The sequence below is a fragment of the Salarias fasciatus genome, chromosome 8 (assembly GCF_902148845.1).
Source record: "Salarias fasciatus chromosome 8, fSalaFa1.1, whole genome shotgun sequence".
Taxonomy (NCBI): domain Eukaryota; kingdom Metazoa; phylum Chordata; class Actinopteri; order Blenniiformes; family Blenniidae; genus Salarias; species Salarias fasciatus.
In genome coordinates this window covers 7014640-7030464 of record NC_043752.1, presented here as the reverse complement: position 1 = coordinate 7030464, position 15825 = coordinate 7014640, and the positions used below count along the sequence as shown (strand labels likewise).

Here is a 15825-nt window from a genome sequence, read left to right as displayed (position 1 = left end):
CGCTGACAAGATCCCAAACAAATGCGCGCAGAAGAGATGCTTATCTCTCATCTGCCGGTTTAATTTCACCCAGTCTGCCTTCTAATCCTGTTTGCATCGTTCACACAGACACTGAATGTAAATGTAGACTCCTACAGTAGTTCCACAACCTTTTGAGAACACAACAATAGTAAGGAAGTCATGAGAGATGGTGAAATTGCTGTAACGAAACTTTTCCATTTTCATTTGAAAATGTTCTGGAAATGGGGCCTTGACAGTGCATATCTAGTAAAAGGTCTCACCAAAATCATGCTCAGTTTTTTTTTCCTCCACTGCATGCCGCCAAGCTCTTCTGTGGCAGAAAATACAAAGCAAATGACAATGACTTCAATCGTGAAGGAATGATAAATGGGTTTGTAATTATGACTAAACCTCCACTCAGTGCACAGTATTCAGGGTTTTTTTTTTTGTCATTCTCAGCCACATCTTTCTGCTAGCTTTCCTCTTAGTGGCAAAAAAAATCAGTGCATATCAGATGCCGACAACCAAAGAACAAGTGAAAAATGCTTCAAGCCGTGTGGTGGCGGTCTTCCCCTGATCGGCTGAAGCTTCAGCTGCCTGCTGACGTCTGGCTCTTGTCGTCTCTCCAGGACACGTTGAGGGACTGCGCCCATGACACCAGCACCTGCTACAACACCGTGGTCTCCCCCATCTACTTTGTATCCTTCGTCCTGACCGCCCAGTTCGTCCTGGTCAACGTGGTGATCGCCGTCCTGATGAAGCACCTGGAGGAGAGCAACAAGGAGGCCAAGGAGGAGGCGGAGCTGGAAGCGGAGTTGGAGCTGGAGCTGCAGATGGATGTGGGGGACATGGCGGCCCGGTCGCCCCAGCTCAACCCCCTGGCGCTGGGCATGGACCGGTCCAGTTCAGGGGGGTCCCCTTGGAGGTCCACTGGGGGAGGGGACATGGAGCAGGAAAGGGGCGGTCCTATGGACTCCCCCACTGCTGATATCACAAGAGACTCTGTCAGCATCAGAGCAGAGCCCCCTTCGTATCTGGAGCCCCAGCTGGAGGTAAGTCATCTCTTAGCTTCTATGGTGTGTGTGTGTGAGTGTCATGTCAAAAGGAGTCTTCTGCTCATGAGTTTTTATTTTATTTGTACATTTTGACAGAACCAAAGGACTTTACTGACCTCTTGATACATCCAATAACTTCATGCACCATATATGTGACTTAATATTCCCTGAGAAAGACTGTAATCACATCGGTGTAGATTTTCAGTTCCCATTCACAGATCAGCAGGTTAATGTCCAGGTCGGATTGTTAAACTCTACGCAGCCTCCTGGACGACATGACAGATGCTCCAAGGCCACGTCTGGCATAGGGTCAAGCTGCGATGCCACTCAGACGACCCCGGTGTCTCTAACCATTAGTCCAGACTGCCGTCCAAGCCATTACTTAGCTCTCCAACTCACGCTGAGGATTGCGGAGCGCGCCAGATGATATCCAGAATAATAGATTTCTTTGCCTCCTGCACTGCCCCTCTTATTATAATAACTGTAGTTCATATATAAATAAACTGAAGCAGACATGACTATATTAGGCTGTATTCACAGGGCAGTCTGGCATAAACCCAGTAAATATATATGTGGATGCATTTAAGTCAGGAAGGTTGTGTTTGTGTGTTAAAATGGATGCATAAACTTCCAGGTTACGATACAGGAAATCTTCCACAAATCACTTCAAAAATACCCAGAAATGCAACTTTATGCTAATTTCTTATCCTATGTGACCCATGCTGACCCACATTAGGATAGTTTACAGTCTGTATGCATTTGTGGCCTCGTCTGTGTGTGCGTATGTGTGTGTGTATCTGTGTGTGGCTGGTCCCTGTAGAGGACATGCCAGTCGCAGACAGGTCACAGTGCCATGGGAAAGCTGGACAGCAGGGTCTTGTTGTTCACTCCGACAGCTATTTCCAGACGGCAGGGAACTTTCGGGGGATAGGAAATAGAGGTCTCGCTATCGTTCCCTTTCCCCGCTAAGAAGATATCCATCTTTCAAAAACATGGGATGTTTAAGCCACACTCGCCTCTGCAACTGCATGGAAGAACAATGCTGTGCTGAAGTGCTGTAGTGCCCCCCAGTGGGCGAAAACAGAAGCAAACGAAGGGCCGACTGTCCATTGCTAGAAATAATTTTGGGTCTGTAACGCAGTCCTCCTACTTGGATGTGTCTCTTCTGTCATTTGTGTTTGTATATCTGTTTGGGTCTACCTTATCGACTGTGTTTTTCCTCCCTTCTTTCTTTCCTCATCCATTCTTTCCACATCTATTTATGTCTCTCTGTTTGAACTTCTCTCTACGCTTTCCCTCCGTCTTTGTCCCATTCTTTCACTCCCTCTATACGTCTTCTTTCTCTGCATCATCCAAGTTTGTCCAGCGAAGAGCTCAGTTTGACTCGGTGTCCCTGGTCATCCAGGGTTCAATGGAGGGGGAGTTGAGTTTGATGGACAACCTGTCCGGCTCTATCTGCCACTACTACGCGCTGCCCCCCAAGCCCAGCAAGCACAGCTCCGACAAGAAGGTCAATAATCTGCAGAAACACCTGCCGGCGGTTCACTTCCTCCATTCCATGCCTCTGAGTGGTTTAACACGTAGGGCTGCAATAAGAACCTTCTCAAAGCAAATTCGACTGAATGTGGCCCCTGAACGGAAATGAGTTTGATATCCATGCTTTAAATAGAGCCTTAAAGTAAAATCGTTTGGACTTTTTGGGTATTAAGCAAGGAGGTGTCCGAAAAGACACTGGACTGTGAAGCTTGAGCGTCTATAGGTAACAAGATGGTTTTGCAAGATTGATGTTTCATACAATTTTAACATTTGAAGCAATAAGTTGACAAGTCTTCATCTGTTCCCAGAAAGAGTCATAATTCAAAGTTTAGATTGAAGATCCCCTGGCAACCCAACCATGTCAGTATTTAGACATTTTGACAAGACTTGCACTTGTTGTCTGATTATAGATTTGAGAAATAATCACAGAAGTAGGCTTAGGTTGAAAGGAAAATACTTCAAGAGTAGAATGATGGAACATGCTGTTATAGAGAGAGCAAAATACGCAACATGTTCCTTTTGAAGCAGCAGATGTCATTTCAGGCCTGTAAAACACAACATCGCAAAGAAAATGTCTTCAAAGCTCGTTTAATTCAGTGCAAAAGAAAAGCATGTGCAGTGAATAAATATACAGCAGCCCTACAGCATGACCGTTTCTGTACTGGCACCCCCCACCCCCCACCCCCCACCCCGCAGCACACCCCCACCCCTGTGCAGTAAGTCACATCCCACCTCTTTCATTCATTTCAATTCATTCAAGCTTTGCAGGTTTGTTTCTTTTAAAGCATCCTGTTTAGACTTCTTGCTTCATCCACCCCCCCCCCCCCCCCCCCCCCGGCACAAATCACTGTTAGTGTTTGTGTGTCTGTACGTGGGCGTGTGGCACATTTGTGCGTTCATGTATTGGACGATTACCTACTCTGCCTGGCAGTCCCAGAAGAGCGATAACCCATCTAAAGCGATCCTGAAGCGGGCACATCACGCCTCTGCACACGAGTCTGCTGGAGGGACCGGCTGAATCTATAAAGCTATAGATCTCTGAATCACTGGATAATTGCATCAGAGGGGAAATTTCGCACAATTACATTAGCATTGCCAAAAAAAAAAAAAAAAGAGAAAGGAACCCATCTTCTAAAAGCTTTGAATGGGCTGGAGATGTCAGTGTCAGACACCATGGGCCACCTCTCTCATTGTCATGCATTAGCACAAATGTTGTCAAATGGGTTTTAATCCCTGTCGCTTAATGCACCAATGGCCCACGAGGATGTCAGAATGAATTCCCCACTGTCACACTGCTGCAAGGCTGAATCTATACCGGCTCCACAACATGTATATATATATATATATATATATATATATATATATATATATATATATATATATATATATATATATATATTTAAAAAAAAAAAAAAAAAAAAGCAATCTTCAAGACTGAAGCAGGAATGTGAAGTCACCATCACAAGTATGTAACAGTAAATCGTTTTCAGTAACACACCACATGGTTCAGATCAGTTGTATTCAGGTATTGTCACCATAATATCACCATATCCGGTGTCTTATTGAGGCCCTATGCACGCAATGTGTCAAGAGAAAACAGAAAACTTCTGTTGCATTTTGGGTGTCTAAGCACAGCAATGGTGCTCAGAACCACTGAAAGTGCAACTTTTTGGGGAAAAAAAAAAAACGCAAAAAACTGTTCATTTTCACTTTGAATGTTGTCATGTGATTTATTTATTTATTTATTAATTAATTAATTAATTTATTTATTTTTTGGCTGTTGTGACGACTGCTTACCAAAGCACCAGGAATACGTCTTATGGTTACCGTGTATTAGATCAGCATGGGCACGGGACAAAACAATTAAAACGAGGATCGCATTAGTTCAGAATCAGCTGTACCTCTTGCTGTGATGGGATCCACTCAAAAATGATCACTTTAACTTCTATTCAGTTATTAAATGCCGCCCGTGAATAAAAATATTCCAGTTCTGTAGCTGTTGTTGTTCACAGTAATACAGTTTTGACCAAAACCTCAAGATTCAAAAAACCAAACCAATTACACCAAGAAGAAATTTCACGAGTATTAAAATTAAAGTTATGTCCTTCATGTTCTTGTTTGTTTCTGTGATAGTCTCATCAATTCTACCTTCTTCTTTGAATCATCTGGCTGCGTGCTATTTGTGTGTGCGTGCTCGTGTGTGTGTGTGTGTGGTCACAGTTTTACCTCAAGTAACCTTAAAATGAAATATCAATGCAGATTTAAGTGTGTAACTGAGACGGAAAGGGTCAGCCACCATGTTGTCTTCCCCTTGTCGTTTCGCTCTGCTTCATGCTTCCAGTTTTTTACTTGTCGTTTCCAACATGTATTTTTCTGTGAACCGCAGGGTTTTGTGTAACGTCCTCTTTATTTGTGTGCTACACGGAGTGCTGCGCTGTGTTTTCTCTGCTCACCAGCGATTGTCTCTTCCTGCCTAGATCCCTCTAGCGGAGATGGAAGCTCTGTCTCTGGCCTCTGAGAAATCCTGGTCCCTAGCTCTGACAGACGACTCGGCCCCCGACGATTTTAACCCCCTCTTTCTAAGCAGCCTGGAATGCAATGTACTGACAGTTGCTCACTTTCTCTTTCTCCATCCTTCTACCTCCCTCCTCCCCTCTGCAGTAGTGTGTACTGTTGTTTTCCCAGGGCACTTCTAAAGCCACCGGCACCCCGTCACCTCTGCTACACTCGCAAACTGTAACTTACTGGGCTTGGGTTGGCGAGGAAGGCAACCAACTGGATGCTACCCAGCCCCTCCCCTCACACAAGTTTGAGCTCATCTCTATCTTCTTTATCTTGAACTTCCTGACTTAACGCTCCCACCAATCACTACAAAACCTGAATATCTTGATACCAACATCAACATGCCTTCAGCAGCACCGCATGTCTCTAAAAACTCAACAAGATGCCGAGGTTATCTTTCCACTAAATCCTTTTATTGGCTAGTGATACATGCCACAGAGTCCACAGTACTGTAGCAGCAAAGGATTGTGGGACATTGTTCCCATGGTTTGATTTTCTTGGTTGTGCTTGCCGTTCTGCATTTGTTGCTGTTTTATCATTGTCTGTTTTTGTTCTTTGGTTCTCTGGTGATCCGTCCCATTTCTGACAGCAGTGTAGCGACTGCACATACTTTGCATTTGCGACTGAAAAAACTCAACTCAACGTGTCACGTAGGTGACAGACATCCACCTGAGCAGTGCAATGATAACTGGACACAAACAACAACAAATGCAGAGCTGACAATATGTGAGGATTACAGTACACTGGGTGACAACGTGCAGTCAAAGTACTGATGAGAATTCCTCAGATTAGCTTCAGTTTACAGAAAACTGGAAATTCATCCTCTCAAACTATACATGACAAAAGGGGATATTTACTTGACTCAAACGTGTGGCTCATTGAGCTGTCTTCTTGACAGAAAACTAACTTAACCAGTTGGTTTGAATTGTTCAGTGATGCAATATGAATGTCGAAGATATTTTTACCTGAAAGACGTACAGCAATAATTCCAGACCTCGGTGTTCTTTGCCAAGATCAGATCCATTATTTTCCCACAATGGGACGTGTCACCTCGCAGTGTGGCTTTTAATCTATATGACAGTACGACTTCAAGCAGGGCTCTGACGTCAGTGTGAAAATGAATTGAATGTCAACCTGTTGCCGGAGGACAATTAACCACCAGTTTGGCTCATTACTGCCTGTAAGGATCCTCATCAGAAGGGGTCACCGTTACCTTGGGTCTGACAACAACAAGCCGGTTGGATCAGTGATTTCTTTGTGCGCCATCTCAAAGGAGACCAACAAGAGGCTTTGTGTCGGGAAGAACAGAAAAGAGTGAAGAGGCAGAGGTGTGCAGGTGGCTTTATGAGACCCTGGTGAATCTAACCATGTGTCCACCAAGTTTCTCTTTCTCATTCCACCTTTCCAGCCTGGTGTGTGTGACTTTCCAGTCCAGTCCAGTCCAGTCCAGTAGAGTAGTGCGCCTCCTCGCCTGCCAGTTTGCAGTTTTCTCCCCTTTTTTTAAGACTCTCTTTCTCTCCCTGTACTTCTTCCTCTTACTTCTTCTTCTTTCCCTCAGTTTTCTGTCATTTTACCTTTGTGCTTTTCATGTGGGTCCGCGTCTCTTCTCGACAGTCCTTTCCTGTCAAGCCTTCCTTCTGTTCCGTCCTCCAGTGTCGTAGTTTTGGCTCCACTGGGAGATGTGGTGTGTTTGGCTAATGGGGTTGGTTGTAAAAGTATGTGAAGAGCTCCAGCAGCTCGATGATGAGTGGTTCTGTAGTGGTGGGGGGCTGGGTGGGAACCAGCTGCAGGACACTGTCGTAGCTGACACACAATCACAAAGCATGTAAAGTTCCATGATCGTGGGAGGGGGTCGCAATAAAAAGTGGAAAAAATAAATGAATTGGAGAGCTTTCTGTGATCTGTGGCAGCTCTGTGCTAGTCAACATGCAAAGATCCTGTCTGTGTATGCCGACGATCACTGCCTCTCTGTTCACATGTTAGAGAGATGTGTGTCTGGAGAGTGGGAGAGTGCTTGTGTTTAAAGATCAGTCCAGGACCTCATTGTTCCAGCGGGACCCTCACGCTCCTCTCCTCCTCCCACCGCCTCACCCTGCAGACAGATCAGTTCGATCCCGAGGAGCCACCGGAGGTCAACCTGCTGAGCGTCAGGAAGCCCGCGGTGGGACGCACGCACTCCCTACCCAACGACAGCTACATGTTTCTGCCGCCACAGCCGCTCAGCCCCATGTGTCCGGCTCCGGCTCCGCTTTTAGCACAGTCGCAGGGGCCCCAGCGCTCACTTGGGACCAACAGGGCCCCATCAGGTAACACGGGACATTTGGTTTTTCATGACTAACATCGAACAGCAAAGCTCTTTTTAATTAAATGCTGTCATGTGGCTTTCTGGAGAATTAAGCCCACAACGTAAAGCTAGACTTTAGTATTTGTGTTCTACCTGTTATAGTTAAAGATGTAGATTTTTGTCTTTCTGGGCATATTGCTGAACATCTGGTGTCTTGTGATGGGCTGGCAATCTGCTCAGGGTGTGCCCATTGTTAGCTAGGATCAGTTGGGACTATGAATTGAATACAGTGTACATTGGCCAAAGGTAGGTTAAAAAAAAAAAAAAAAACCTAATTAGCAGGCTCTGGCTATCAGAATTGGATTACCAGTATTGTAATCATTGCTGCGTTTGACTTTAATGAAGATTTTGCACAGAATTCCAACTCCCAACCTGATTTAGCCTGAACTGTCGGAGGATAACACTCCTGTGCGTTTTCCTGTTCTCTCCTCAGGCTCTAGCACCTCGGTGCGCTCGCAGCCCGAGGAGTTCTCCCAGCAGCTGACCGTCCCCACAGACCTCTTCAGACCCATCAGCCCCCACAGCCACTCGGACTCAGAGAGCATACCGCGGCAGCCGCCTCCGAGACGCACGCACACGTTCAGCCGCACGCTCCGCAGACAGGTGAGAGTCCCACACTAGCTTTTTTCATCCTGTACCTGAGAACCGAAGGCCCACAATAGCACTTTCAAGTGAAAACGGAAAACTTTTCAGAACGCTTTAGGTGTTGGTGAGAGTAATATAATAAATAACAAAAGTGTTTCTTTAAAGGTGCTGTAGGCAGGATTTTGCTAGTCAGTGCTAATTTTTCTGTGTTTTCTTTGGATTAAATGTTAGAGTATCCATTGATAATCCTTTAGGAGTGTAGCATAATTGCACTACCGCGAGGGCGCAGCGTTTCCATCTGTCTCTGTTCTGAGCTGAAAAGGAATCTCGACAGCTCCAGGTATCTTTGACCAATCAGAAGAGCCCATGAGACTCTAACCGTGATTGGTCGAGGGGCGTTTGTCGCACGTTCTTGTGGGAGGGGCTTAACTTGCGTAAGGGCGTGATGTCAGAGAAAACAGGACAGGATTGGCTGTGCTGGGTTTCAAATCGCCATCTTAGATGGGTCAAATCGCCATCCTGCCTACAGCACCTTTAAACATTGACATATATGCCTCTGTTGGTATATTTTGCCCTGTTATTATTCTTCTACTTGTTCCACTGTGTATTTCAAGTGCTTTCAAAAAACTGAAAAAGGCCAATACTTTTTTAAAAATTAGCCACTATTTTTCTGTAAAAAAAAAAAAATGCATATTTTAGATAGACTGACATGCTCAGTAGCATGTAATGAGTCTTGTAGAAAAAGCCAGCAAGAAATAAATCAGCATGTTTCTTTTATACCAGAAATTATTCTGCAATATGTAAACTGTGAGTTGTAAATAGACCATTTTATATCTTTGCAATCACTTCAGAATATTGATACATGATTAAATTACACTCTGGGATCTCTTGCTTTTCAATTGGTGCCCTAAACAGCTTTGATCTTTGATTTCTTCACACAGAAGACACTGAACTGAATGCGCTATACTGGATTTATCCACCAGGTGGCGCTTCAAGACAGGTTTTTGGAGGATCCACAAGCAGCATTTTCACTTATTCAGCATTCAGTGAATGTGATAGGAGCACCTGCTTGACTTAACTGGGAAAGTAACATTTTAAGCTGAGTGTTAATTAGATTTAGTTTAATTACAGGATAATTAACACCAGACAGACTGTTTTATGCGACTCACTTAATTAAATAGTTACACTGATTCTGTTTTTTTGATCAAAACAACATCTGCTATAAATTCTGCTGGAAATGATGCGATCATACTAATATTTTTGCACTTACGATAGTTTTTAAGGTTGTATTTTGCAGTACACACTGAGTAAAGTATTGGTCATGAGTGTGTGGCAATCCTGACAACAGCAGGAAAATATGTTTTACTGTTTTTCCATGAAAGAAAAGTGCTGAGCTTCCAAATGTCCTGACTCATTGGTTGGAAAAGTTTTTTTCTTGCACGTCCTAAACAGTTTCGTTTTCCTCCCTGTTTTCTCTCTTCATCTCCTCCTGCTATTCCTGTTGAATCGATCGATACATCCTCAACGTCTGACCGATTCAGCCCAGCTGGGCCCAAAAGCCGCCCGATCCCGAGCTCTTGCTCAAACACAGACACTCCTGCTTCTGAAATCAGGGCGCACTAGCTACCCCGATACCACTGGACTCTATGGTCATCTTCAAACTGACACACACACACACACACACACACACACACACACACACACACACACACACACACACACACACACACTTCCCTCCTCTTTCCTTCATTTACCCAAATCCAGCTAACCATCAGCCACAGACCATCTCTAACACCAAACTTTTTACCTTCTGATGGAAAGCTGTACGCAAGATGCAATGCAGCAATTACCCACAATGCATTGCACTCAATCTATATAAATACTACAACCTATTTAACTCAGGGGATTGTTAACATTTTGGCAATTTTTTCTACTCATATTGTCATGAGCACCAGAGACCTTTTTGCTTAAATGGTGCATACTTGCTAACAGTGCTTCAGGTACTTGAGTCGGTTTTGCTTAATAACAAACAAACCAAAAAAAATGAAAAGAAAAAAAAAAAACACAGGGTGATTATTTTTTGTATCCTTCCATCTGGTGTGCACTCCTTGGGTTTCGTACCTGCTGTTGCATTGCTGTGGCTGGTGATTGGCCTCCGGTCCGCCTGCCTGCGATAATCTCTCGCCACCAGGGGGCTCTGCGGTCACACCGATCAGGCCGCCTCCTCACTCGTCACTCATAAATCCAGACACCATTCAGAGCTCCAAAACTCCACCATGCATGACCTCTCGTTTCCTCATCTCCCTCGATTGAACGTCTTATTTTGACCAACAGCAACACGGCTAAATGCTCAAAGAGTTCCTCTGAGGGATGAGAGAAAGTGCTCATCTTAGAGATCACTGTGCTTACTAACTCCTTCCTCTCCTACAGTGGCTTCATGTAAGATTTCCCCTCGGCCGGCTGGCTTCACACCCTGTACATGGTTCTGTGCAAAGGAGGGGGGGGGAAGGAAACGACCCGCCCTGAGGACAGTGTACAGGGTTCAGTGTGAATGCTCCGAGGGTCACATGGTCTGGCTCAGAGTTCACTGTGTCAGCCTGAAGTCCATCAGCCGGGAATGTCTCGTTTTATGCCCCCAAATGTCACTTTGAAATATAGTGAAATGACGATTATGAATCTCTGCCAGGACAACAAGACATCAAAGGTATTTTCACAATTAACAAAAAAAAAATCATTTTTTTTTATTCTTCTATATAAAAACCTACATCCAGATGTTTTCAAACAACTCAATAATCGAAAATATTCTCTTTTTTTCCCAGAATTTTTTATTACGTCTATTACATACTATAGACCAGTGTTGTAATCTAGACCACCTGAGACTGAGCCGGGACCAAGACCAGACCATCCCAAGGCCAAGATATTGACGACCCTAAAAGTGTGGTCTTAAAGTACATTGCAATAAAATAATCAGGGTTGAGATCAATCTTGACTTGAATCAGATCAGAATTGGAATAAGTAAACTGTTGGTTAAAAAGAAAAAAGTAGGAATGTCAAAAAACTAAAAATTTGCAACAGCAGATAGTAAATACAAGAAAGACAGAAAATGTTAAAGGAAAACAAATTTTATAAAGAAAAAAGTCCAAATATTAATAACTAACAAAGTAATTTAGGAAAAATTAAAAAAAAAAAACTCAATAAAATGTAACTAACAATAATGACCAAACAAGTTTGAAGAAAATCTCTTTAAATGCTTGTAAATGTAGAGATCTACATGAGATAAACTGTACTGTTGTTTCGTGGGTCGGTTGGCATTAATCCTAAGGTTGTCTTTAAAAAGGAATCAATAACAGTTTAAGGGTAAGCTTTATTTAGGACATTGCCTCCAATCTGTTTTGTCACAGATGAGGAGCTGCATTGTCTTGTTTGCTCCTTTCCAAACCACCACGCTCCACTGACTTTGATGTCACTTCACCAAAGTCACACGATAAAGCAAACAAACGGATTGAGCAGCAGTCGCCCAGCAGCTCCTCTGTGCTGAGGGGTGAAATTACCGATTCCGTCAGAGGACACTGCAGTCCAATGGCTTTGAAAAGAGCAACCCAACTGTTTCAATGTCCCCCTCATTGTAAAGGAGCACCCTAAATCAGTATTGCTGACCACTGCATGTCCCCCGACGGAAGCTCTCAGTACCTCAGACAACCCCACCGACTCGCCGCCCTTTCATAGTGAGAGCGCAGGAAACTTTTGCCCTTCAGCTGACGGCTGTGAGAACATCAAAACCCGCAAGTACATCAATCGGCCGGGGGTGCAAGCTTGAACGCTCAAGTGACGGGACAATAATAATTTTAGGCAAATTTGAATTTATAATGTCGTCTCGGCATTATTGAAAGGAGCTTGCAGGCATTAATTACCCAGCCCTCCTGTCAAACCTTCTTCCTGAATACTGAACGAGCGCCAGGTTTACCTGTAAATTCTCAGAATGTCGTCCCGAGTTGAACTGAGGACTGCGAGAACTTGCTGGCTCCGCTGTGAACTTTGACTCAGACGGCTGCGTCTCATCGTCATCACCTCACACTAACTAGTCTCCTCCCTTTTCATCCTCTCTGACTCCCTGGCCCTCCCCTACCCCCCCGACCATTGCTCATGTACCTCCATCTCCTGCCCCCCACCCCTTCTCCAGGCTGCAGTGTCTACTGATTCTCAGGAGGCCCTCTGTTCGGACGGGGCAGAGAGCAGTGAAGGACTTGTGAATGTGGCCTCTCTGGGCCTCCCTCCGTCCCCCACCTCCTCCTCTTCCTCCTCCGCCTCCCCCTCCCCCTCCTGCTCCCAGCATCATCACCCCCACCACCTCCACCTCCACCGCCATCAGCAGCCCGCGCTCTGCCTGGTCCCCGCCACCCCCGGCGCCTCCCCGAAACCGTCCCCGCGCCCCGGCAGCGTGCACACCCAGCAGCACGACCGGCACTGCCTCATCTCCCCCTCCGAGCCCCCTCCGCTATTACCAGCTAGGTCGCACCAGCAGGAGGAGGCTTGCGAGGACCGCGAGGTGTCCCTCATCACACGGGCCGGGTTGGTGGGCAGCGACGACATCGCCACGGAGGACAGCAGCAGCAGCAGCGGCAACGGCGGCTACGGTAGCTACGCGGGCTGCCCCGAGAGCCGGAGTCCGTGCTTGAGGCAGCTAAAGAGGTTCCACAGCGCCGAGACGCAGGGACGCAGTGCTCTCCTGCCCCGTCCACGCCCCCACTCCTGGCTGGACGACCCACGGCGCCACTCTGTGGAGGTGTGCCCCTCCACGGACTCTAGCCCCCAGCGCAGCACCGCCTCCACCTCCTCCGGGTTCGTGTCCCGGGCCGACAGCCTGCAGATCCCCGGCCAGGTCCCCGCCCAGACCTCGCTGCCGTCGCCCCGACGCAAGAAGAAGATGAGCCCGCCCTGCATATCAGTGGACCCGCCCGACGGGACGGAGCCACAGTCCGGCCTCTACCCGAGCCTGGGCCTGGCGGGGTTAGGGATGCCCCCTCCTCTGCCCAGCAGGGACACCTGCCTGAGGAGGAGGGCGCCCTCCAGTGACTCCAAGGACTCCTTTGACCTGGGAGTTGGTGACGGTTCGGGGCAGGAAGGAGGCTCTCCGAACCCCGGCGCCAACCCTAAGCTATTAACTCTCCCCAGTTTTTCCTTTGAGAAGACGAGCTCTGAGCACTGAACACTGACCGACGACGGACACAACACCACACACACAAACCACGCAAACACGTACATCGACAGCTGGACAAACCCTCCACACACACAAAAACACATGATGCACTCCGTGTGTCTGTGATGGTGATAGTTCTAGTAATAATGCTGTAGAAAGTAATAATGGTAAAACTACAACAAACAGTGAAAACATCCTTGGTTTCATGAGGAGTGCGGTACTGTAGTAGTGTGACCATCCCTCGTCTTTGTATTGTTACTGCCAAAACTACCAGAGAAGAAGTGACACCACAAACATTTTTTCTTCCACCAACGGCCACACGACGCTGGCTACGGCTCGAGCCCCCCCGCCTTTCCCCCCCGACACACGGAGGGAACATTAGCACCTGGGATTTGGCGCCCCCTGTGGCCGCCATCTGAACTGGTGCTGCACTGGGTGGACCTGGTCAGTGGGAGGTAAAAAGCAATATGAACGTTTTAGAGACACTATTTTCTTAAATTATTGGGCCATAGTGTTTGTACAGGATGTTGTTTTTAATTTCATTCGATTGTTATTTTCATGTCTCTTTTGTGACTTTTTTTTTTTTTTTTGTCAAAAATGGTTTGTCTTTGTCTTTCTTTTTCACTGTAGGATATTTCTAGCTTTCTTGGTTTACTGAGAAAAGTGAACGTTTTTCAAAGTGCTGAAAACCATGTATTTGTAGGAATAATATATAAATATATAAATATATATATATAAAAAATGAGTCATTAAACTGAGCTTGGATTTTTAAGCACACACATTAGATTGTGGTGATTTCATTGTTTGAAGGGAGAGATGTTGCACTTGTGACAGCATAATTTATTTTTTTTTTTGTTCCAGATAACTCTGAAATGTTACGAGACTTGACTGAATGAAGAGAAAACTGAGTTTTACATCAATCATAGTTGTCTGTTTTTTGAAAAGCCTGACTCTAAAATTTCATGTGAAGAATTCGCCAATGAATGAGCAGCAGTGAAAGATATGTAGCTCTTAAAGCTGAACGAAGAGAGAGCCACCAACACCATCGGTAAGTACATCATGAAAATGTATATATATTTTCTACAAAACCAAACAGTTACCATGGAAAACGAATAATAATACAATCTCAACATAAAGCCAATTTTAATGAAATCTTCTGGTACAAAATACAGTGTTTTCTTTAAAATGTTTACAATTTGCCTGGTGGTTTGGGGGGCCTGATCAGAGCCTCTCGTGAACCGGTTTTGGCTCGTAGGCCTTATGTTTGACACCCCTGCCACATATGGTCATCTCAGTACAGACTCAAGCTGGCATCAGATAATGGGTATGTTGATCTCGGCTCATCGCAGTGAAGATTCCTCCTGAAAAACAGCCAACAAGGATCAAGTGGGATGTGGACATTTCTAATTGTTAGCTTGGATGATTCTCAAAGCTCTTTATTGTAGAAGTCCTCAGTTACAGATTGGTCTTCCTATATCATCAGAGTTGTACTGTCTTCAAGAAACACGGCTGGAACTGCTTGTTTCAGGCTACTGAAACAAACAACATGTCTTAGAACCGTGAATCATACACAGTTACTTTAGCAGAGTTCTACTCTATAAAAAAATTTAAATAATTCACCCTTTTTGATGGTTTTCATTGCACCTTTTCAAGATGATATATCATTCCTAATACTGGAGTTGTGGCAGTGCTTGGGCCAAGATTGGACCGTAAATGTCTTCAGAATCCTAGTCAATTCATTGGGTCCGGGCACAGGTCCAACTATATGTTGCTAAAGACATGCAGCTGCTGAACACTCACCAAAGGGACGGTTTGAGGTTAGGTTTTTGAAGTGGGCAAATCAAAAAATGATGCTCGGACACCAATAATCCGCAACTCAGAAACAGAAAGAAAAAAAAAACAACTCTGAGAAATAAAGAACTAACAATGCATTTGCTTTATTTCCTTCAAATAATCTGCAATAAAAGACAAGATAAACAGCTTCAGCTGCTGGAAAAATTGCCCCAAGGTTTTAGTAGCAATCCCACCAATCATCGACAATTTTAAAAGAATGACAAAATTAAACCAACAGCGCAGTTTCATGGCTGCGGCTTGAGGCGAATTTTAAATCACCCATCACTGCCTGGTTTGTAAATGCACTGTGTTTAGGTTAAGATACAGATTATTGGCTCTAATTGGAGCACGATGAAGTGGCCAGCCCGAGAAATTTACAACCAGCCACCACTGTGCTAAACTTGAAAAAAAAGAATGTACATTTGAGTTGTAATAACAAGGACATCGATAGGCTCCACATCATGGATGGAAACCATTCCATACTTTCTTGTCACAGCCACTTTCACCTTTTAGGATTGTTTTGAGCTTTCTGTGTAGAGTTTGTGTGGCTGTTCAAAACATTCATTTGATAGGTGATCACTGTAAATTAGTAGAAATGTGTGTTTTTCACTTTTCCCTGGACTGGTGGCATGTCTAAAGTGTACCCCGCCTTTTATGAGCTGGGATCAGCTTGAACGACAGTAAAGATGGACAGTTTTCCAGAAAGTTTTCTA

General features: G+C 45.1%; 1 protein-coding gene across 15 annotated transcripts in view; it reads left to right on the top strand.

Annotated features, from left to right (window-relative positions):
• cacna1g (calcium channel, voltage-dependent, T type, alpha 1G subunit) overlaps positions 1 to 14056 on the top strand; it is a 239695-nt gene extending 225639 nt beyond the window's left edge. For 11 of the 15 annotated variants that reach the window (XM_030097525.1, XM_030097518.1, XM_030097512.1 and 8 more), the window contains 6 exons: positions 630 to 1052; positions 2413 to 2565; positions 5069 to 5191; positions 7252 to 7459; positions 7931 to 8100; positions 12263 to 14056. In XM_030097525.1, coding sequence (XP_029953385.1) covers positions 630 to 1052; positions 2413 to 2565; positions 5069 to 5191; positions 7252 to 7459; positions 7931 to 8100; positions 12263 to 13288 — 2103 coding nt within the window. In that variant the 3' untranslated portion in view covers positions 13289 to 14056. Of the gene's footprint in view, positions 1 to 629; positions 1053 to 2412; positions 2566 to 5068; positions 5192 to 7251; positions 7460 to 7930; positions 8101 to 9641; positions 9759 to 12262 lie in introns of those variants that run through there. The other 4 variants (XM_030097523.1, XM_030097522.1, XM_030097524.1 and 1 more) reach the window with 3 other exon arrangements.
• Positions 14057 to 15825: the final 1769 nt, after the last annotated feature.